This window comes from Thalassophryne amazonica, chromosome 13 (genome assembly GCF_902500255.1).
Source record: "Thalassophryne amazonica chromosome 13, fThaAma1.1, whole genome shotgun sequence".
Taxonomy (NCBI): Eukaryota; Metazoa; Chordata; class Actinopteri; order Batrachoidiformes; family Batrachoididae; genus Thalassophryne; species Thalassophryne amazonica.
The window spans coordinates 59,384,593-59,409,263 of NC_047115.1; the positions used below are offsets into that span (position 1 = coordinate 59,384,593).

The 24,671-nt window shown below is 43.2% G+C and overlaps 1 protein-coding gene and 1 long non-coding RNA gene across 2 annotated transcripts in view; one reads left to right on the plus strand and one right to left on the minus strand.

The window, feature by feature from the left end:
• Window positions 1-1,899: 1,899 nt before the first annotated feature.
• The window catches only part of nid1a (nidogen 1a), a 58,776-nt gene continuing 36,004 nt past the window's right edge, over window positions 1,900-24,671 (minus strand). Inside the window, exons 13-20 of the mRNA XM_034184216.1 lie at window positions 21,287-21,514; window positions 20,852-21,024; window positions 16,768-16,894; window positions 16,507-16,678; window positions 16,195-16,352; window positions 16,002-16,125; window positions 10,906-11,018; window positions 1,900-2,474 (exon numbers count right to left, since the gene is read on the minus strand). Coding sequence (XP_034040107.1) covers window positions 2,344-2,474; window positions 10,906-11,018; window positions 16,002-16,125; window positions 16,195-16,352; window positions 16,507-16,678; window positions 16,768-16,894; window positions 20,852-21,024; window positions 21,287-21,514 — 1,226 coding nt within the window. The 3' untranslated portion in view covers window positions 1,900-2,343. The remainder of the gene's footprint in view (window positions 2,475-10,905; window positions 11,019-16,001; window positions 16,126-16,194; window positions 16,353-16,506; window positions 16,679-16,767; window positions 16,895-20,851; window positions 21,025-21,286; window positions 21,515-24,671) is intronic.
• Window positions 2,953-18,695, plus strand: LOC117522813. The gene is made up of 3 exons (XR_004564339.1): window positions 2,953-3,352; window positions 10,382-10,391; window positions 18,684-18,695. It is a non-coding gene; the product is annotated as an uncharacterized LOC117522813 (long non-coding RNA).

The following is a 24,671-nucleotide window of genomic DNA, read 5'->3' on the forward strand; positions in this document are numbered from 1 at the left end:
CCTCCGCGGTCGCTTCAGTGATTTTCTTCGTTAAACCTTGTTTCTTCTGAGACATTTTTCAATGACAATCACCAGCTACACTCATAGACAGTGTTTTACAGAGAGTGCCTTTATCATAAAGGTGTTTTAAAAAGAAAAACTTGATTTGTCAGAGGAGCACCCGAGAAACGCGTCTAATTACTCATGTGCGTACCCCCATTAATTCTCAATTTTTAATCAAATCTGAAAAAACTTTTTCACATTGTCAGTATGGGGTATTGTGTGTAGACTTTTGAGAAAAAAAAAAGAATTTCATCCATTTTGGAATAAGACAGTAACATAAGAAAATGCTGAAGCACATATGAATACTTCCCGGATGCACTGTATACGCCAATGTTTCCGAATCCTGGTCATTGAGACCCAAAGCATTGCACATTTTCCAATTTGCCCCAGCTCTACTTGCACTTAATGAGCCAAATCAGGTGTGATCCATTGTTCAGCCAGCTACTGAAGAAGTGAACACTCCTGATTGAGCGAAGCTGGTCTGGGTCAACCTGGGACAAATGGAAAATGTGTAGTACTTTGGGTGCCGGTGACCAGGATTGGGAAATACTAATATATCCTACTGCAACAGTAACCCCGAGATGCTTGGGTACAACATCAAGATCAAAAGGTACCAACAGTATCCCCAGTGGAGAAGTAACCTCAAGGCAATGATAAAGTATGCCCAGAAAGACATTATCTGGCTAAAATAGGTGCAAGATAGACTGGTGATCGACAGCTCCTGGCTGCAAAAGTACAGTAAAACTCGCATGTAATGGATTCAGGTGGACCAACGTATTTTGTCCGTTATAATCGAAATCCGCTATATGTATAAAAAGGACAAAATCCATTATATGTACGTAACGGATTAATTACAGTCAGGAGGTGCCAAACTAGCTACGGGGAAACCCCAGCATCAAGTAGGCTTACGTATTTCCTTGATTAAATACAGGACAAACCCCATCACCCTGTGTGACTCTCCAGTCACCATTGTGGAGTCCTTCTGCTACCTGGAGATCACCATCACCCAGGACCTCAAGTGGAAGCTGAACGTCAGCTCTCTCACCAAGAGAGCACAACAGAAGATGTACTTTCTGCGGCAGCTAAGGAAGTTCAACCTGCCAAAAACAATGATGGTGAACCTCTACACTGCCATCAGTGAGTCCATCATCTCCTCCTCCATCACTGTCTGGTACACTGCTGCAACTGCTAAGGACAGGTGCAGACTGCAGCATATAATCTACGCAGGAGAGAAGGTGATCAACTGCAATCTGCCATCACTACAAGACCTGTACACCTCCAGGGCCCTGCAGTGAGCAAGGAAGATTGTGGCCAATCCCTCTCACTTAGGATATAAACTTTTTGTTACCCTCCTGTCTGGCAGATGGCTGAGGTCCATTAGGACTAAACCCTCAAGACACAAAAACAGCTTCTTTCTGTCCGCAGCTAGACCAATAAATAATGCCAGAGACCCCCATTTACCCCCCCCCCCCACTCCCACAAAGTACAGATTGATCATCCCTGTACTGTTCTTCTGCAGGCCTGCACAGCCCCATTCCACCATTCCAATATATCTATTTGATAGTAAACGTAGCTTTGCCCATTTGTCTATTTGACGACTTTACTTCTTACAGAAGTATTTTTCCCTTTTCTTTTTATTGTTGTTATGCACCTATTACTTCTTACAGAAGTATTTTCTTTTACTGTTGTTTATGTACCAGTGGCACCAGATCAAATTTCTTGTATGCGACAACTTGGCAATAAATTCAATTCTGATTCTGATAAAATGAACTGTGCCCATCACTGCATTTGTAATGCACACCAACAAACACACGAGGTCACTATTGTGTTTAAAGCCACAGACTCAGAGCAGACAAACATGTTAGAAAAACCTTTATTTGCTGTCCATCATGTAAACCATCCCTCCAGCTTGCACAAAAGTCCACTAAAAAAAACTCAGACGAGATCTCTTGGATTGAATCCAAACATGCCACAGTGTAACACAATTGACACAAGATGACATCATGCTGTGCCGTGATGACTTTCACATTAAATTATTTATCCCTTGAGCTTTAGTTTCAGTTTATGTGCACTCAGGAAAAGTAAAAATACTAGTGTTTGTATTTACAATTTTGCAAGGCGAGTGTGGAATTATAAAAGGGAACGGGGAATGTAAAGATAAGCTTAACACTGAAAGGCACAGGAAGTCGCCTCTGGTTTTCAGTTGCATTTTCAGCAGCTATAGTTTAGTAACGTAGAGTCGCTCCTGATGTGCCGTCCATGGAAAATGTGGTCATCTCTCCAGACGGTGACCACCTTGTTTCAATAGCTGCTGTCTCGCTCCACGCAGCTCCTGCTCGTTGCCTTGTCCGGACATTTGCAGGAGCGACCAGTCGGCGTTGCTAAACAGAGGTGAGAGCAGCCGCCGTTGTTCACGGCGCAGTAGTTTTGCCCTGGTGTAAGGAGACAAAAACACGAGTATTACTAACGCAGGACATTTTTCTAAATAACAAGGCGTCATTGCAGGGAAGTGCATGAAACAACGTCCTCACTGTTTGTGGAACACGTATACACACTACAGGGAACGCCAGATGTTGGAGGCCCCTTTCCCTTGGCTCCACATTCCCTGGCTTTTTCTGGAAGGGAGGACGAGAACTGCTGCTGCTATGCACATAACTCTAATCATCTCTGCGTTTAACGATGAGCTGCAGAATTCCTCCTGCGCTGTGAAATCCAGGAGTGAATCTGAATTTTTCTGTTTCAAAAACCACATGTTTTCATTGTTGTTTGCCTGTCAGGTGGTAGTTAGACTGTCAGCAGATTATCTCAAAAGGACACAAATGGATTTCACCAAATTCTGTTGGAGAGTTAGGCTTTGGGTCCAGGAAGAAGGTTTTGCCTTTGATCATTTTAGTTTTTTTAAATCCTGATTCTTCTTATCTTGCTTTCTGATCTTTGATTGCTGATCCTGATCCCTTGATTCAATGTCAGGATCAAAGATAAGTGATAATTAACATAAATGAGTATCAAACAAAAGACCAGGATAAAAGGTCAGTGATCAGGATTATAGTTAAATAATCTATTCTTAGTTTTACTTTGGTCCATATCCACATAATACAATTCAATGTGTCTGTCTCTGTCTGTCTGGAAAAACATTTTTGTATTTTCAGACAGGGGTGCTCCCCTAGAGTGAACTAAGGATTGGAATAAGGTTTGGGACTTAATTTAAATGAAAGAGTTCTTTGGGGCTTTGTGATTGTCCTGGATCAAGACAAAGATCCAGGCTTTCAATGAATTCCTGGACTCGACCATTAGAAGTGTGTCTGTATATGTCACTTATCTTGACATTGATGTTCATGTTGTCTGGCCCTCAGCCTTTGAGAATGAGAGACACTTGGGAAGATATTATGGAATCATGAGGTCCCTGGATAGAGGTGTTTGGTGATGCTGATAACTTTGCAGGAGAATGAGGGTCTAAATCTTTGTGGTTCTGGTGCTTCCTGTTTTATGGTTATTTATGGTTATGAATCTTTGGTGCCAGCCAGTGACCTAAGGTGATGAATGGATGTCCTTTGTACTAGGTCTCTATAGAAGATCTCTGGAAACTGCTGGAATTACTCTGTGTCAAATGAATAGTTATTTATGGAGGCTCAGATGAGGTGTAACACTTGCAACATTTTGTGGAGGTGGTGTGCGTGATCCAGCATGCAGGTGCCACAGTGTTTATGGGCTCAGCAGTTTGAAAAGGCCAAGGTGATACCAATGTTTCACAGTAGCAGATAGATTGCAAAAGGCTTATAACAGGTGTGGACGAACTGGTTGTCTGCCTGGGTGATTCCTATCCACAACCCAAGGAGGTTCTGTACTCTGCGGTAGACGTGTGACACCAGCATCGGCTCCCAGATCTGGGGGCTTGGTGAAGGTATGTGCTCTCTGTGTGCCCTTAAAATGGTTCACAGAGGTCCGCACACAGCTGGATCCTGATTGGGATCAGCTGAAAAAAGTTAGTAGATTGATTGCCAGAAAACATAAACTGAATGTTTATTTGAATTCTTGTGATAACTTATTTGATTTGAACTTATTTTCTACAAAAGGCCATGTTGATTTTTAGTGCTTTATTTCTTTTTGTTGTTAATTTTTGTGGTCAATTCAGTTTCATTTTGCTATGATGCGTTATTGCACGTGACTCTGCACACAGTGTATGAGCCATGGACCCGTCATGTGATGTTGTCTGACTATTGCCCCCTTTCAATGCAAGAAAGTGAGCTAGACGTTTAGGCCAGATTTGTGCTCGTCTAAAATGCAAACACTTTCTGGTGAAACAAAGTGAGCCCTGTACTGGACCACGCCTCAGCTTTCGGCAACATGCTAGTATGAACGAAATTCTAATTCAATTAAATTTTTTAGGCGAATCTGATTGGTTAAGCGTGTGAGATCTTAGGCAGTATAATATCAGGGTAACGGTGGCAAAATATTTGACCATTTCACATTTGGATGTATTACTCCACGCCCTGACCGGTGTTCTGACGAGATGTTATTCCTGTCGAATGTCATTCCTGTCTTCCATGCAACTGTGCATGTGCATGAATGCACAATATTGTCGTGACGCGGAACTGTCGATTTATGCGACAAGACGCACAATTCAACAGAACACCAGCTGTACGCGCTGCAAGCTGTTAACGCTGTTAGCTGAGAGCGAGAGAAAGTCGCGTACTGCCGCCGCTGAAATGGGTGAATTTAAGCTACCATACGAATGTATTGATGTGGATTCTAATACAGAATTACCATTTCACATTTCATGGATTTTCACATTTGATGGATCACTCCGTGCCCTGAAAGCTGTTGGAGCGACACTGCCTTGGCTCAATGGTAAGCCTCGCCAACAGAATTACCTACAGAAAAATAAACCGTGCAAACGATGGAATTGAATTACAATGGGAATAGCTCTGTTGTGTCTGATGATTTGCGGATGTTCATGCCATTATACGATCACAAATAGCCGTTTTACAGCGATGTGTAAGCTCAATTTGCAACCGTATAACCAGCATGAACGTCCGCAAATCATCAGACACAACAGGGTTATTCGCTAAATGTAAGGAGTCTATTTAAGGAATGTGGCCAGTGGGTGCAAAAAATGACAACTGTGTTGGGTGGAAACTAGCAATGACACGAGCACTGTCCTATGTGTCTCTGTGTGCCGGGTGGAAGATCACGCTACATTAGAGGATGATACTCCAACTTTATCAACAGTACAAAAGTGCGTAGTTAAATTTAAAAAGGAACCTCAAACATGACCAAATGTCTCAACGGCATGAAATCTCAATCACTGAGGAAAATATTGATTATGTTCCACAAATGGTGGAAGTTAATGCTGTTTGATAGATGTGGGAATATTTTGGGTACAGAACATCACAGGTCTCTGCTCAGCAGGTGCGATGTCTTCTCACCACTGATCAAAAGTGCACCAGGCTTGTCATGTGAAGGGAAATGTTTTGAAGTAGATCCAGTTGTTTTCATTATTCCCAAACCCACAATGAGTGCTGGGCTCATCACTTTGTAGGAGGGGACCCAGGACCACCCCTTTTTAGCATCCCCTCAGAACTAAACCAAACCAACTTTTTTAGGTTTATTAGATGACCCCAAAACACAATCAGGATTTTCCCAAAAATATAAGCTGACCTCTTGCCAGATATTCAAGATGAGTCAGACAGATGGCTGCCAAAATATGATGTTCTGTTATTATTAATTCTATTGTTTGTTGCAATTTGTTTGGCTGTTATTTTTAATTTTAAACTAGTGAATGAAAATATTTAGGCAAAAATGTATTTATTGTGACCTAAAACTTTCATATCATGAATTTTTTTAAGAACCTTGAGTGCAACAAACCTGTTGCTTATAGTAGCAGATAATATTAGTGTCTTGAATCTCTGGCTTGAGGCCAGCATTTATTTTATTTTTATAATATTCTGATTATGTTTCTGGGTCACCTAAAAAGTTGATTTGGATTCTGAGTTCTAATGGTGTGCAATGGGAGAGTTATAGCTCCCCTACTGTATGCACAGACGAAATGAAAAATATATTAGCATAAGGATATCGTCATACTGAGGACTTTTTTGACCATCAGGTTCAAAGTATGGCAAGAGGTTCCACTGGAAGAAGTGTGGAGACCTCAAACAGTCTGGACCTACACATGGTCTCATCCCACAAGTGTTGTGTGGGCCGGTGAAGAGGAGGTACTGCTGGCCCACCACCACCAGATGGTGCCCTGCTTGGAGTGCGGGCTCCAAGCACGAGAGGGCGTCGGAGCCGCTGGAGGTGACAGCTGTCACCTATCAACACCCGCTGTCACCCATCACCACCACTACAAAGGCCGGACTGCAACTCCACCTCTTCGCCGAGAAATCGTCTACCATACAGGTAACTTCTCTGCTGACTTACATTAAGTAATAATCTGAACTTCTTTGCAGCCGTTTTCCTGTGGTGTGTCCTTATCTGTGGGATTGGCGTTTGGTGTGGACTGCGACGGCTTCGCCTCACACCCCAAACCAGATAAGTGGTTAAACAGGAGCTGCACGAGTGTGTGATTGGAGGTGGAGGTGCTCCCTCCTTAAAGAACACAGACTGTGGGATTACTGAGTGTGCGAACTCACACTCATCCAGAACTGTTTCTGTTTTCTGCCAGCAGTACCGGGTCTGACTGCTGAAGACAGTGGCCACCTGGGGCGCAGGGCTTGGCGGCTCCGGTGTTCTTCAGATCCGTTGGTGGTGGAAGCTGTGTGGGATCCGGCTCTTCTTGCACCGGACGTCTCTTATCTTCGAGCCTTCCACATGTCACCTTGTGTCAGACTGATATAACGCATATTTGTTTTTGTCTGTACTACGTTGTGCACCTTCACAACATTAAATTGTTATCTTTTGGCTATTCCATTGTCCCTTCATTAACGCCCCCTGTTGTGGGTCCGTGTCACGACACTTCCCCAACAACAAGGCCATCATGGTTAGACAATGAACTCTTCAGTTCATTCCATCGATTTTTTGCCAGCAGCCACCATGTTGCTTAGCGTTATTACACATCGTCGGGCATATGATGAAACAGAAATCGATGATGCGCTGACTTAAACTTGGGTTAAAGTGATCTGAAAATGTTGTTTTGTGCAGCAGCAAGTTGACAAAGGATTGTGGAGTGAACTTTCATAAGTGAGTATTATATGTAATATTAATGATGTGGGTAAATGACTGAAATTGCTGAAAAAAGGTTAGAAAATGTTTTATTTTTTGTGTCGATCTGTATTCTGTGAAGTAGTGAGTCTTTCTCCCTGAATGCCTTGTTGTGAGAAATATCTCACCACTCGTTTAGTGATTCACTTAGAAGTCTCACGTTCATAAGTCTCAGTTTTTTTCTTCACATCAGATTTTCCATCCTGAGATATTCTGCAAGAGCAAATTCATAGAATGGAAATGTTTTTTCTTTCAATTTGTTGGGTGACATGACAGTCGCTAACCATCTTTGACATTCTATATTTTGCTACTAATAAAAGAGTATACACACGAGTGAGATTCATTTCTGTATGATATACTCCATATTCCAGTGTAGATGTAGTGCTTTCAGATTTCTTTCAACTTGATCCGGAAATTATTTCACATCTTTATCTTAACTTCATAATGAAATTAATTCATGATCCGACTGCTATCTGGTGTCTTGGCAGACATAGTGCATGCCTATATATAGAGGGGGTTCAGGGTTCAACCCCCCCCCCCCCCCGAGAATTCTGCTGATTTTTTTCTGCTGATTTTTTTCTGATCTGGATATCAACGTTATGTATTTTCTTTTCACTGATAATAAGCAACAACCACTAACTGTTACACAGCTATTATCACACACCCTCAAGTTTCAATTTCCTCTGCCAGAGTAATCCCTTAAGTGATGAAAGGGGAAACTGCTAGATAAACTTTTCCCATGGGGGTTGAGAATTTTTGCTCCCTGGTCCCTATCCGCCTCTGATATCAAACAGATTAGTAGGCTTGTAAATACCCATGTAGACACACAATTACACTTGTCTGGTTTGTAAAAACATGTTTGTATGTATAAGCTGAGAAATAAAGGGAGCTTCTCCTTCCTGTTGCAAATACTGTAAAGGTGCAAATATTCGTGTGGGATTTATTATGCGAATTTCGCAAGTTAAACAAGGTCGCCAAATTAAATACCGCTATTTTAATACATAACGTACATATACGTACATATTCATAATGTAAACGCGAATATTAATACCACTAAATACGAGGTCTGTTAGAAAACTATCCGACCTTTTTATTTTTTGCAAAAACTATATGGATTTGAATCACGTGCGCTTGCATCAGCTAAGCTTGAACCTTAGTGCGCATGCGTGACTTTTTTCACGCCTGTCGGTTGCGAATGACGCAACCGACAAGCAGGTATAAAGTTTGCATTAATGTTATCTTGGTTCTTCCTGGGTGGTTCTTATGGCAACTGATCCAATCCCAAGCAAGGACTATTTGTATATAAAAATGTATTTCCTAAAATGATACATTTTGGGTTTCAAATGAAATTTATGTAGCTTTTTACCCCTCGAAATCCTCAAAAAGCTTCTGCTTCGGGGGGCTTCAAGCCCCTGAGCCCCCCAAGAGGGCGTTGCCCCTCTACCCCACCGGGGGCCCTGTGGCCCACTGGACCCCCAACTCAAGGATTTGAACCCCCCCTTTCACATTCCTATATACGGCCCTGTAGTGCGTTTATATATGTTTCTGTTTGACAGACTGATGGTATTTTTTTCTATTTTGATAAAGATAATGACTTCAGTCGTCGGGATAGCATCAACAAAATTCATAACTCCAGGTGAACTCTTCAACACATCTGGACTTGGACCAACAAATCCATTCAAGTCTATTTTATAAATAGATTTTATATATACGAGGTCTGTTAGAAAAGTAACGGACCTTTTTATTTTTTGCAAAAACCACATGGATTTGAATCATGTGTGATTGCATCAGCCAAGCTTGAACCTTCGTGCGCATGCGTGAGTTTTTTCACGCCTGTCGGTTGCGTCATTCGCCTGTGAGCACGGTTTGTGGGAGGAGTGGTCCAGCCCCCTCAGCGGATTTTCATTGTCAGGAAAATGGCTGAGTGATTGCCGCTTTGCTGCATCAAAATTTTTTCAGAAACTGTGAGATACAGCCAGGTGGAAACCATTTGGAAAATTCAGATGGCTTTCGGTGAAGATTCAATGGGCATCACAGAGATTAAGGAGCATTACAACTGGATTAAAGATGGCCCACAGCGGCTGAGGGTGCGCCGCGCTCCGAGCGGCCATCGACAGGCTGAAACGACCAGATCATTTCCAAAGTGAAGGCTGTGTTGATCCGGGACATCGTGTGACTACCAGAGAAATAGCAAGAGAGGTGGACATAGCACTTTTTCGGCACATTACACTGTTACAGGAGATTTTGTAATGAGAGACGTACGGCGGAATTCGCGCATCAGGACGGAGCCGCGTAATGGCGCAGAACAAAAAGCACCTCCGTGTTGGAAGTCTCACAGGACATGCCCAGCTCTTCCACCATTTGGAAGATTCAGACGGCTTTGGGTGGCTTTTCAGTTGAGTGAGTATCCGAGAAATTGTCGAAGAGCTGAGCATGTCACAACATGTCCTGTGAGACCAACACGGAGGTGCTTTCATTCCACGCCATTAGCAGCTCCGTGGCGAATTCCTCCGCTCCTGTTTTCATGACAAAATCTCCTTTAACAGTGGAATGTGCCGGAAAAGTGCTGATGTCCACCTTTTCTGCCATTTCTCTGGCCAGGACGTCCCGGATCAACACAGCCTTCACTTTGGAAATGATCTGGTCGTTTCAGCCCGTCGATAGCCACTCGAAGTGCGGCGCGCCCTCAGCTGCTGTGGGCTGTCTTTAATCCGGTTGTAATGATCCTTAATCTCTGTGATGCCCATAAGAGCTTCACCGAAAGCCATCTGAATTTTCCAAATGGTGTCCACTGGCTGTCTCTCACAGTTTCTGGAAAAATTTGATGCATTGCTGCTCCAGCCGTTCAGACATTTTTCTCACAATGAAAATCCGACGAGGGGGGAGGACCAGTGCTCACTCAAAGCCTGCTCACAGGCGAATGACGCAACCAACAGGCGTGAAAAAACTCATGCATGCGCACGAAGGTTCAAGCTTGGCTGATGCAATCATACGTGATTCAAATCCATAAGGTTATTGCAAAAATAAAAAGGTCCGATACTTTTCTAACAGACCTCGTGTATTTATATATATTACAGTTTATGTGGACTCGCATGGTGAGTGAACGTGGCATCACATTACACACCAAGCTGGCAGTCTACAGAGCAGATGTGGTCACATTCCTACTCTATGGTTGCGAAACATGGACCCTGTACTGGACCAATTTCATGTCCCCTGCCTGCCCAAAATCATGGGCATCTTGTGGGAGGACAGGGTCTCCAACACAGAAGTGCTTCGCACAGCTGACATGCCTGGCATCGAGGCACTCATCACAAAAGCACAGTTGAGGTGGGTTGGGCATGTTGTTCAAATGGATGACTCGTGTCTCCCAAAGGTGGTCTTCTTCTCAGAGTTGGCAACAACAACACGGAAAATGCAGATTTATCATGAAACTCTCTTGAAAACATTGATCATGCCCGTGATTTGTATTTATGCCTGGTTGTTAGGCGCTAACCAAGATGGCGGTGCTCTGGCACCAGCCAGTGAATGAGCGGATCGCCCTGGTCCTCCATCTAGTGATTCAATAGAAATCGATGGTGCACCCTCACTGATGTCATGCAGAAGTGACTCTACACATAAAAACATTTTTAGAATGTTTAAATAGGCCCTCACAACTGAAATATTTACCCGAAGGACATTGAGTGTAGGCTGTTGTGATTCCATATAGCTTGGTGCGTTTCTGAGGTTTGAAGGCGTCTGATTCCCGGCCGGCAAAGCGGTCCACTGCAACCACGGCATCCCTGTTATAAACACATCAGCACAAAACGTTCAGCAGTTTGAACCATCCCATCTCGAGAAATGTTCTCATTCTGCCCTGTGTTTTGTATAAAGTCTGGCTCATAATGAACAGGATGAGTAAAGGTTTGTTTAGGCGTCTGAGCTGAGGAGAGTTTGTTGCACTTAAACTGTTAAAATGTCTGCCTCCCCCACTACCTCACAGCACCCGGCCAGATCAGGAGGAAGCCTCGGGCAGGTCACTCACAGATGCAGAGGTTGAGAAATTGCAAGCAGCTGCCGCTTTTAAAGATGTCTCCTCGGCCCACGCACACATGCACACGCACATTCTCTCACACTCCAACCCCCACCTTTTTGTGCACATACTGAACCAGCAACGAGAGAAGAAAACTGCAGTCGGCAGTAACTTGGTGCAGATCGAAGCAGTGGATCAAACAAGTGAATCCATATCTGGATCCCAAATCATTTAACAATTATTATTATTAAATGGTTTCCCATTAGTTTAAAAGTTATTAGTAGTTTTGGTAAAACAGCGGCACCACTCAGTTAACCACACATAGTATACCACTGGGTTTTGTTGGAGGTATGCAGCTGAGGTTATTTCAGCACCGTGGAGAAGTGCTAGGAGATATTTGACCTCTGACCCTACCTCTGCTGAAGTCAGGATCATTATATTGTTCAGCAGAGCACATTTAAAGGAGCTTTACTGAATGCTTTCAATGCCCTCACACCTTTATGTATCAGTTTGAATTAATTTCTCTTTAAATAGCCACTGCTTTTTAGATATGCAGTGATGTCAAAATACCTGGAAACCCTTAGTTAGATCCATGTTACAACATTTGTATGTAATATCCTCACAAGATGATAATAGAGACTCTGGTTCTCCCTAATGTCATATATGTCGTCATATTTTACATCATGGGCAAGAGGGAAGGTAAATGTACAAATATACAAACACACAGGTTCAAGTGACTGCAAAAGGAGAAAATTCTCTTTTATTTTGTACCTTTGGGGTAACTTGATAAAACAGCCCAGTCTCATCCAAAGGCAGAGATGGAAGAAAGTTACTCAAGTCCTGACACTGCAAGTTGCAGGTCATCTCCCCAACTGGATTTGGGACAAGATTTGGGATTTGCTGTGCACAGAACTGAAAGTGACTTAATAGAGACTTTGTTCCATCTCTATCTGTGAGGTGTGAAAGTGTGATGTTTTGTCAGAGTTGTTCACATTGCATAGTGATGACAATTGCAACTTTCTGTATCAGTATGAAATATGCTGGAAAACAGGTGATCCATATCAGCTGGAATACATTTGTACAGTATAAGTAACTAAAGCCTCTCTAGCCTTAACCATTATAGTAACTCACAACTCTGAACCACAGCATACACAGTACAGCCCGCCTGATATGGATTCTTTGGGGGCCTATGCAATACCAGTACTAGGGAGTAAATGATTTATGATACAAGTTTATCTGCTGATACATGCAGAAAAAAATTCAATATGTCCTAACGTTTCACTATCAAACACTTATGACAGAGAAATGGAATTGAGCTTGATATTTTACAGATTAAGCACTATAAATGTAACAACCAACCAAACTACCATCGTGCTCAGATTGACAGTCACCGTGTCGCATCACTCAGCATTTTTTAAACTAGACTTCTTGTCTATTTTGGTTCTGCCTAGCTGAGGCATAGGGACACCTTCTCGCTGTAAAACACCCACTCTGACTGAAAATGAATGGCAGCTGGTCGCTTTACCTCTGTCTCTTTCAGCTTATTTTACTAAGGGGTGATGGGGACCCCAGTCATGCTTGACAGCATTGCACACAATGCCATTGGAGTGCTCTCTGCTGGGCAATCTTTGTCATTTCCAACATTTCCAACAGCCAAAGTGTTTCTCTGCATTGTTTATTTGGTAAAATGAAAGTTTTCGTAACATCAAAATAATGCTGATATCAATATTTTTGTGAAAGGATCATATCGGACATTATAGTTATAGTGTTGCCTATTAAACTAGCCACTGTATGTAAGTCTAACATAGATTTCATGATTTAATTAATGATCCAGCCTACTTAGCCTCAGTACGAAAGTACACAAATGATGACATGTGCAAGTTATAACAAAGATTTTCCATCAGATTGTGAGCCTTAAAAACTTACCCTTAATTTTGTTAAAAATGTACGAGGTCTGTCAATAAAGTAACGGTCCTTTTTATTTTTTTCAAAAACTATATGGATTTCATTCATATGTTTTTACGTCAGACATGCCTGAACCCTCGTGCGCATGCGTGAGTTTTTCCACGCCTGTCGGTGACGTCATTCGCCTGTGAGCACGCCTTGGGAAGGAGTGGTCCCGCCCCCTCGTCGGATTTTCATTGTCTGGAAATGGCGGAATGAAAAGGACTTTTTTCCATCAGAATTTTTTCAGAAGCTGTTAGAGACTGGCACCTGGAAACCATTCGAAAAATTTATCTGGCTTCCGGTGAAAATTTTACGGGCTTCACAGAGAATAAGGTCTGTTAGTACAGCTTTAAGGACCCCTTTAAGGACGCTCGGCGCGCCACGCTCCGAGCTGTGACGACGCGGCACAAGCCACCGGACCATTTCTAAACGGATGGCTCTGTGGATATGAGACCGTTGTGTGCTCTTTCTCTGGTTATCACAAGAGCTGGACATCAGCCATTTTCCAGCTGATTTCACTTTTAACAAGAGATTTTGTCATGGAACGCCACGCGGAGGCTTCGCGCGTCATGACCGATTCGCTTTGGAAGCGAGACAAAGGAACACCTCCGTCTCGGCATGTCAGAGGACAAGTTTGGACATGTCTATCTCGGCTTTCAATGCTTACCAGTCCAGTAAGTATCAGTGAAATTGTGGAGAGCTGGACATGTCCAAACTTGTCCTCTGACATGCCGAAACGGAGGTTCAAGCATGTCTGACGTAAAAACATATGAATGAAATCCATATAGTTTTTGAAAAAAATAAAAAGGACTGTTACTTTATTGACAGACCTCGTATTCACAGTTGGGTGAAAAGACCAGGCAATTGATGATGTGGCCTCAACTTTATCTAAAGTCTGGGGCTTTTAGTGAAGCTTAGGGCTAGTGGCCGACGATCACCTTTGTATTTCTTCTGTGTTTCTTGTTGCTTAATGCTGACAAATTATACCGTCTTTGTTGTCTTTCTGCCGCCTGATTCTGTTATTTTCCCTCTCTCTGTCTGAGGTGTGGCTCCATCCAGAAGAGGGACTGGGTGTCTTCTTTTGCAAGCCTCCCATCCTGGACACCAGCATGGACTCCCAAAATTTCCTGTATATTTGTATTGTCAAGTGTGTCAGTAGCATGGCCCAAGCAGAGGGTCGCCCCTTTGAGTCTGGTCTGTAGTGTGGGCCGCCAGAAGAGGAGGTACTGCTGGCCCACCACCAGAGGGCGCCCTGCCTGAAGGCGGGCTTCAGGCACCAGAGGGCGCAGTCGCCCCCCAGGAGCCGGAGCTGACAGCTGTCATCAATCATTCATCATCACCATCTTCCATAAAAACCTGGCGTTGACATCACATCCCTGCCAAGAAATCTGCTTACCCTACAGGTAACCATCTCAGCCATATCATTGCCGTACGCAAGGATAGTTCTGAACGTTTTTGCAGTGGTAACCTTCTGTATACTCGCAGCTTGGAGCTGGTTGGTGAGAATTTGGAGGAGTAGGCAAATCCACTCCTAAATTCTTAGTTGTTACATTAGGCACTGCACGGATTGTGTTTCCTGCTACCTTGGAGTGGAGGACTGTGTTCACTCAGGAAAGAACTGTGAGTTGCTGATTGTTGCTGGGTGTTTCACACACCCACATAATCTGTTTGTGCTTCCTGCCAGCAGTACCCGATCCGACAGCTGGAGGCAGTGGCCACCTGGGGACTCAGGACTCGGCGGCTCTGGTGTGTTGCAGGTCTCCGCTGGCAGTGGAAATCGTGTGGGGGCCGACTCTTCTCTGGACAGGCGTCTCCTATCCTCGAGCCTGCCCACACGTCACCTATTGTTTAATTAATTATCTTTTGGCATTTTCATTGTCCGTTCATTCACGCCCCCTGTTGTGGGTCTGTGTCACTACACCTTCCCAACATGGTCTGCCTGAGGTTTCTTCCTTAAATCATCAGAGGGAGTTTTTCCTTACCACTGTCACCTGTATGCTTGCTCTACAGGTTGGTAAGTTTAGACCTTACTTGTGTGAAGCACCTTGAAGCAGCTTTGTTGTGATTTGGAGCTATATAAATGAAATAAATTGATAGTGAATGATATCTCAATATAAAATTTATGACTGTGTTGAAATCACTTCTGGACAAGTAGCAACCCAAGTAATTGGTACATGCTAATTTGAGCCCATATGAATTGGTATTTGCAACAGGGAAATGCTCAAAATAAACGCTCATGGTAACACCCCTTTGCCGTATTTTTGGTAAGACACAGTGGCTGCCAGGTTCTTGTGACATCAGTGGTAAAGGTCTGTATCTTCACGACTAGGAAGGGACAAGAATTGATGACATTTTATCAGTATACATGATTACTGATTATTTTTGTCAGCCTGATTCTTTACCCATTCCTGATCCATTTTTTGTGTGTGTGTGTGAAAATGAGTAGAACTATGCAGGTTCTCTGTGTCAATGCAGCTGTTTTTCTTGTTGTGAGACACAGACATTGATGTCATGATGCATAACTTTTTGCAGTGTGGAACTGTCAGGAAAATATGCCAGCAATGATAAGAGGAACTGGAAACATCGGAGGCACACGATTCCGATGCAATGAAAGATTTGGAGCCGGTTCTCAGCTGGAACTGGTTCTCATTCTTATTTGCGACAAGGTGTGGAACCTTATGTGTCACCCTACTAACCTCAGATGACTCTGACAAACCTGCACTATTTTCCCCCAAATGAGAATTTGTGTGTTCTTATCTATTTTTGAGTGCACTTAAAATGGTTATGATACTATAAGAACTCAAACCTCTTCCAGTCAGTGTAGTAGAGGTTCTTCCCAAAAGCTGTTATTCCAAAAGGGTACTGAATCCCCTCCAAAACCATTCGGCGATCCCCCTGACTGGGATTCATACATTCCATTTTGTGTGTTCCTATAGACAAAAGAGGAAATTTAGTTCAGATCACAATGCAGGCATTTCATCAATGAGTTTGAATTCTACCTGCATCTGCCCAACAAAGCAGGAAACTCTGAGGGTCATAGGTCAAGCCGTTTGGTAGACCCAGATCTTCCTTTACTAGCACCCTTCTGTTGGATCCATCCATGTAGGAAGTCTCAATTTTGGGGGCATCTCGATTCCAGTCAGCCCAGTATAGATTACTGAAAGAAACATAAGAAAGTTGTCACTTCATTGTTAAAATAACAGATAAACCACAAGAGGACAAAAGTCATTTCAGAACCAAAACGTGTTGACTCCATGGTACCTTGCTTACAGTATGTTTTAAAAAAATGAGACAGGAGTAAGATTACACACCCACTGGGGGGGTCTGCGATAATAGCGCGGGGGTTGACGAGATCAGAGTCGACAATGACACGCCGCTGAGATCCATCTAGAGAGGCCACCTCAATGTGGTCCTTCACAGAGTCTGTCCAGAACATAGTCCGTCCCAAGTGGTCGATGGCAATGCCCTCTGGACTGTCCAAATCTGGTGAGAAGTTACACCTTTAAGTAAATATTCTACTGGCTGAAAAATGGCTGGTGCTAAAAAAGAGGGATGGATGAAAGTGATGCTACCTGATCTAATGACCAGAATGGGTTCGCCTCCATGGATGTTGGCCTTGCTGATTGAAGGAGAAGTGATTTCCGTCCAGTAGACCATTTTCTCCACACAGTCATAGGCCACGCCGATGATGACCTTCTCCTGTGGATGAGTCAGAAGACACACTGTAAACCCTTGGTAAGTTAGTCCAACTCGATCGATTTGAGACAACGGATTACCTCAACATCTTCAGTCAACTAAAATGTTCAACCACCATAACTTATGTGTACTTAAAATAAACATTTAGTTTCTCTTAAGTCGAGATAATAAGATAATGTAAAAAAAATTCTAAGCATTTTACGCTTTAATGCACAGAAGCAACCAGGTATCAATCCAGCAACCTTCTGGTTTGTGAACAACCTGCTCTATCAAATCAGACAGTCACTTATATTCCTGGCTCCAATTATATTTCTTCAATCTCGTTTTTTCTTTCATTTCTAAATGACTGACACTCAACTGAATCATCTGGGAGGTCATTAAATATTATTTTCTTTTTTCTTTTTCTTTTTTTGGTTTACTAAGGTGGACTCAGGTGGTACATAAGCATGAATCCAAGAACCAAAATCAAATAGCATTGGCTATATGCATTAGTGTGAGCTGCTTTGGGTCAGTGGTGCAAGTTTTTCTGACATGAGAGAATTCTGTCTCTGAGGATCTGTCTCTGAGTACTCCTGTGTATGTGAAAGTGTCCTTGATAAAGATATTAATCATCAATGAGGCCAAGACTAAATTCCACAAAGGAGCAGCAACTGGCTGAAAGGACTGTGGCCACATTTTTTTTTTTAAAAATTCTTGAAATCCTTTCAAGATAACTTTACCTAATCAGTTTGAGGGAATCTGACTGAAAATATTTCAATTAAACTCATTTATCAGGTTTTACAGTGCAGAAGATTCAAAATATTTTTTTTCAAACATAAGAGATCAGGGATAAAAACAACAACAAAAAAACAGCCCAGTCTCACATTTTTTTCATCCTCCCGTCATAAAATGAGTCAAATTTTCGTGACAGGGATTTTTTTTTAACTCTCTATTACTAATCCTACTCCTACCCCTAACCCTAACCATAACCACCCCGACCCCCCCCCCCCCCCCCCCCCCCCGCTTCACTTTTAATTTCGTGCAGCCATCACAGAATGAATGAGAATGAATTTGTGCTGCTGTGATGAAAATGAGGCGCTTTTCATCACAATATCACGAACCAATAGATTAATGTATATTTCGTGCTGCTGAATCATGACTTGCCGTGAGACTGGGTTGTAAAAAAACATAAACAAATGTTTTTGTTTTCTGTTTTCCAGACAATAATGTCTCAGACATAAATTCAGACAAATTAAAGTACCCCAGGAAACCTCACACTGAGACGGAGCTGCCAGACCGGACCTCAGACCAGCTGGTTTGGAAATCAGCAAAAGAAGAAACACAGCTGGTACCATGTGCCTCCAATAAAGTGCGGTGAATGAGCCAGATGAGGAAATTGCAGATGCAGAAAACAAGTATTACAGTGAGGACATGTGTACAGTTATGTGAAACTGCAGAATCCTCCATCAAGGTTGTTTGTTCCCATTGCTGTTTGTCATTTGTTTGTTTTTTTTTGTTTTGTTTTTTTTGGCAATAGGACATCTCAAAAAGATGTGAATACAATTCTGTGACATTTTGGGGGGAGCGAGGCCCTGAGTCAAGACAGGGTTGATTAAACTTTAGGGCAGATGAATCTTGCCTTTGATCTTTAAACCTTTGAGTTTGAGTTTCAAATCCTGATTCATGTGATCATGTTACAAAGATCAAGATGCAGATTCTGACCAATCTTCCTGATTACAGGATCAAAGCAAGATAGACAAATGAAAATGAAAACATAACCTCTGTTAAGGATTGACAGCAATCAGAATCAAAGCTCAGTGCTCAGAAAAACTGATCAAAAGTTTGGATAAAAGATAAGTGCTCAGGATCAAAGCTTAGTGTCAAAATTAATCAATTAGAATAAAAGTTTAGTTAACAGGAACAAAGGTGTATGATCACGAACAAAGATCATGATCAAGATCACGGGTCAGCACCTAAAAACAATGTTGGGAAATGAACTTCATAGGTCAGCAATCAGGATCAAAGGTGAATGTTCAGGATCCCATGGTTTCCTCCATAGATGTACTCTAGTGCAAAACCACATAATCATCCAGATCTAGTGAACAAAAATGTGTTTTTGGACAGGGGTGGTTCACTTGAGTGGACTAAGATGTAGAATTTGGTTTTTCAAGAGGACTGGGAAGCGCTTGTGGTGGTAGGCACTTTACCAAATGCTCTTTTCATCTTTAATAGATCATATGATTTCTATATCACTCAGAAAAACAAAATAAAAAGGCAATTAAGCAGCTGACATTAAACATGCAGTGCATCTGGAAAGTATGTACTGCACTTCACTTTTTCCAGATTTAGTTATGTTACAGCCTTATTCAAAAATGGATTAAATTATTTTTTTCCCTCAAAATTCTAAACACAACACCCCATAATGACAATGTGAAAAACACTTTTGAGATTTCTGCAAATTTATTAAAAATAAAAAACTAAGAAATCATATGTACATAAGTATTCAAAGTCTTTGCCATGAAGCTCAAAACTGAGATCAGGTGCATCCTGTTTCCACTTATCATCCTTGAGATTTTTCTACAGCTTAATTGGAGTCCACCTGGGGTAAATTCAGCTGATTGGACATGATATGGAAAGATACACAACTGTCTACATATAAGGTCCCACAGTTGGCAGTGCATATCAGAGCACAAACCAAGCATGAAGTCAAAGGAATTGTCTGTTGACCTCCAAGACAGGATTGTCTTGAGGCACAAATCTGGGGAAGGATACAGAAACAATTCTGCTGCTTTGAAGGTCCCAATGAGCATCATCCGTAAATGGAAGAAGTTTGGATCCACCAGTACTCTTCCTCGAGCTGGCCGCATGTCTAAACTGAGCAACTGGGGGAGAAGGGCCTTAGTCAGGGAGGTGACCAAGAACACGATGGTCACTCTGTCAGAGCTCCAGTATTCCTCTGTGGAGAGAGGAAAACCTTACAGAAGGACAACCATCTCTGCAGCAATCCACCAATCAGGCCTGTATGGTAGAGTGGCCAGACAGAAGCCATTCCTTAGTAAACGGCACATGGCAGCCCACCTGGAGTTTGCCAACAGGCACCTGAAGGACTCTCAGAGCATGAGAAACAAAATTCTCTGGTCTGATGAGACCAAGATTGAACTCTTTGGCGTGAATGCCAGGCATCATGTTTGGAGGAAACCAGGCACCATCCCTACAGTGAAGCATGGTGGTGGCAGCAACATCATGCTGTGGGGATGTTTTTCAGCAGCAGGAACTGGGAGACTAGTCAGGATTGAGGAACAGATGAATGCAGCAATGTACAGAGACATCCTGGATGAAAACCTGCTCCAGAGTGGTCTTGACCTCAGACTGGGGTGACGGTTCATCTTTCAGCAGGACAATGACCCTAAGCACACAGCCAAGATATTAAAAGAGTGACAACAGCACCACTCTGTGAATGTGCTTGAGTGGCCCAGCCAGAGCACAGACTTTAATCCGATTGAACATCTCTGAAGAGATCTGAAAATGGCTGTGCACTGACGCTCTCCATCCAACCTGATGGAGACTGAGAGGTGCTGCAAAGAGGAATGGACAAAACTGCCCAAAGATAGGTGCACCAAGCTTATGACATCATATTCAAGAAGACTTGAAGCTGTAATTGCTGCCAAAAGTGCATCAACAAAGTATTGAGCAAAGGGTGTGAATACTGATGTATGTGTGATTTCTTAGTTTTTTATTTTTAATAAATTTGCAAAAATTTCAAAAAAACTTTTTCATGTTGTCATTATGGGGTTCTGTGAGTAGACATATGGGGGAAAAAAAATCTTCCATTTTGAAATAAGGCTGCAACATAACAAAATGTGGAAAAAGTGAAGTGTTATGAATCCTTTCTGGATACACTGTAATAGCACTTAAAATTCCAGAGGAAACCACTAAATAAAACAACCCCCCCCTAAACACGCTTTATTGAGAACACCTTACAGGTAGATGAAGGACAGCCTTGGCATCATCCTTCTTCATATCCTGACCATCCAGTGGGACGTGATCTATCCTGCCACTCTGGGTGAAAAGCAAGTGGGTTCCTGGAGGCAGGGGCTGGACATCGGGTCGAGGGGTGGGGCCCACATGTGGTGGCACAACACCATGATCAATACCTACCAGAGGCAAAAAAAAAAACCCAGCAATAAATAGGAACATTTTAATTCATTTTACCCAATCATTACCCCTTTTGTTTCATGTACATGGAAAGCTTAAGAATTGGTTACAGATATTTCAACATCTGTTGTATGCTCCCAGAAAGCCGCTTATAATGCCAAATGACTGTTCCATGTGATTTCCTTGTGTTTCCAGATTTGTCACTTCCCTTCACACTGGACTGCAGCATATGGCTTCTTTCTGTGCACATGAGTCACTCACACATTGGTACGCTGCCAGGACCAGACCGAGTCCCAGGGATCTCCTGTCCGTTGCGGTCCACACACCAGCATTGTCCTGTGCTGCCATGGCACTGCATTGGCTCATAGGCCCCGTTCTCATCACATGTGGGGACAAAATGTCCAACAGGAGGCCGGGGCCCTCGTGGACCAAACTCTGTCGCTTCCAGCAGACTGTCCCTGTGTCTCTCACATTGTGTTTTAGTCCTCTCTATAGGGTCAAATGTGAAATTAAGTACAACATAAGCATGCATAATTTGAGGCACTTTTAAAGACATGAAAAAATTCCTGTCAAGAATAGACATCAGCAAAAATAGGTTTCTGATGGCACCAAAACACTCTGTGAAAGAAGTTATGTCTTATAAAGGCCCTGAGGCCCACTGGTGTCGGTCCTTGTCCTCTGATTGTGTCGCTTGAACGGACGGGAGTCTACGACTCCTCCTGGACCGACAGTCCAATACAAGTTACTTCCCCAGCCGGCTGATACCCATTTTCAGCTGGGCGTACTGGGATAATACAGATAAAGTGCCTTGTCCAAAGACACAGATACGAGTATGTAGCGTGACAGAGAATCGCACCCAGCTCTGCATCTTAATACTTAGTACGTATGTCCTGACACTAGAACATACTGCCCAACTGTCACTGTCGTTCGTACTAGATGTAAGCAAGCAAGTAGTAGTGACACAATCTGAACCACCATTTTACCTGTCCTGTACCCTTTATGTTTACAGATTGTGCACAACCATGTATGCCCTAAAAATATCTATTTTGCTACGGCAAACTTTATTTAAATGGTTCTTGATGCATATTTGTATAAAGCTACAACCGTTTGACCACCAATACCATTTTTATGTATGCCCGCTATCTTCTTTGGATTTTCCCGCAAAGTTCTACTTTAGCTGGCAGGCTCCAGCTACATCATGGGATAGCATAGCATAGTCCTTTTGTGCACCATGGATGTAGCAGATTATCCAGGTACTATTCAAAGAATACTACAACCCCTGGCAAAAATTATGGAATCACCGGCCTCAGAGGATGTTCATTCAGTTGTTTAATTTTGTAGAAAAAAAGCAGATCACAGACATGACACAAAACTAAAGTCATTTCAAATGGCAACTTTCTGGCTTTAAGAAACACTATAAGAAATCAAGAAAAAAAGATTGTGGCAGTCAGTAACGGTTACTTTTTTAGACCAAGCAGAGGAAAAAAATATGGAATCACTCAATTCTGAGGAAAAAATTATGGAATCACCCTGTAAATTTTCATCCCCAAAACTAACACCTGCATCAAATCAGATCTGCTCATTGACATTGACCCTATGCCATGACATTGACCCTATGTGTCTTTTTGCAAGGAATGTTTTTGCAGTTTTTGCTCTATGGCAAGATGCATTATCTTTTTGAAAATGTTGTATGGCTGGGGGGCCTGGTTGCCTTTTTGTTTCTGTCTTTTGTTTTTCCTTCCAGGTGGCTTGCATTTGGGACTGAGTGGCTGTGTAGCTGAGGTTATCAGGACCTCACCCTGATCACCTGCGGCTCGTCAGGACTCACAGCTGTGGTGCATCTATATGGATTGGAACATGGTGGCATTTAAGACTGGAGTATACAGTGTGTATTTGCCAGAGACTCGACCTTGTGACCAGACGGGTGAGATCGTCGTCTCGGGAGCCATCTCATCATCAGTGGATGCAGAGAACGTCCAGGGTTTGATGCACGGTCTGTGAAAGAGGAGGGGGTGAGGTCTCACGCTCGTCAGCACACTTCCTGAGGTATGTTAGATTTTGTGACTAACGTTTATACAGTCAGTAAATGTGGTGTCCCTCACACCTTATTATATTGAGCTGTACGTTAGTCATGTATCGGCTTCCACTGCAGTGGAGTTTTGTGAACTGGATGTTCCATGCCTGCAGGTTGGGAAGCTGATTAGTAATTAAGCCAGGAAGTGTTTGCTGTTTATGTACACCTTTGAGTGGTCTCTCTGTGTGTAGAGTGTGGACTCACATAATGGTTCCTTCTTTCACAGACTCGGTTTGTTGCGGCCACCTGGGGGGTGTCGGCGGGGTCCTTGGGTCCGAACGGCTTCTGGCTCCGGACCGTTAGCGCTGCTGGGAGCGCACCGTATCACCACCACGCCAGACCGCACACTCTTCTGTTGTTTTGTATCACTGTTATGTATTAAATTCAGTTAGCCTTTGTACCGTGCTCTGCTTATTTTATACTGGGTCCTTCAAACGCTGGTCGGTTCTCTGGGCTGCGTCCGACACATAACAGTAGTCTCTGGCCAAACATCATGGACCCAGCGGTAGCAGAGACGGTACCGCGCCGGTAAGGCGGCAGCAGACGTTCAGTAGTTATCCGGATCAGTTGCGGGTGCTCTCTGCCCGGATGGTGCGTGTTTGAGACCCATTGCTGAATACTGATTTGTGCTCTCTTGCAGCCGTGTTCCTGTGTTGTGCCTTATCCGTGGGTCGTGGTGGAGTGTGACTGGCGACGGCTTCGCGTCACGCTCCGACCGGATAAGAGGTTTAAACGGGAGCTGCAAGAGTGTGTCTGTAATGGGTGCACGCGCACGGCGGAGCTCTGTGGCACGGGTCGCTGAGCTTCCTGTGTTACAGTTGTAGCCCCGTTTCCCCGGATAAAGATAACTACTGCGTCTGTTGTATCAGCTCCGGCGTTATTTAGTTGAGCACATTTTGGTTGTGTGTTGCACAGCTGCGCACGGAGATGCAGCTCGTTTGTTTTCTGTCACCAAAGGGGTTTTTTTCATTTTTAGCACTTTGGCTCCCTCTTTTGGTGACTTAGTCACATTACCGTTAAGCTCTTAAGTTAGAACAGGTGTGTTCGACTTGTTTGAGCTTAACGGTATACGTCACTGATTTGTTTTGTGTTAGTTCATTTCGTGTGGGTGTTTTTTGAGTTGGTTTTTGTGTGGGATTTTATTTTTTGTTTTACACTATTTAGTGTCTGGGTCGTGACCCTGCAGTTCTGTCAAAAAGAAAAAAAAAAAAAAAAGACCCAAACAACTGTATGTTGGTCTGTTAGTCTTTCTTTTTATTTCTTTTTGTTTCACCTCCCCAGGGTTTGATGGGACGGTCCCCTGGGGGGTGATGGGGTGGTACTGGGTTTTTTTTTTTTTTTTTTGTGTTATGCCCTCTCTTCTCCTCTGACTCCAGCCGGGTGAGCCGTAGTGTCGGCGTTGCTGGAGGGGTGCAGTTTGGTTGTGCTGGGCATTTCCCAGGTAGCCTCTGCACCCGGGGGGGGGGGGGGGGGGGGGTGGTTTTGGGGTATTTTCTTTTTCTTCCCTCTCTTCTCCTCTGGCTCCAGCCGGGTGAGCCGTAGTGTCGGCGTTGCTGGAGTGGTGCAGTGTGG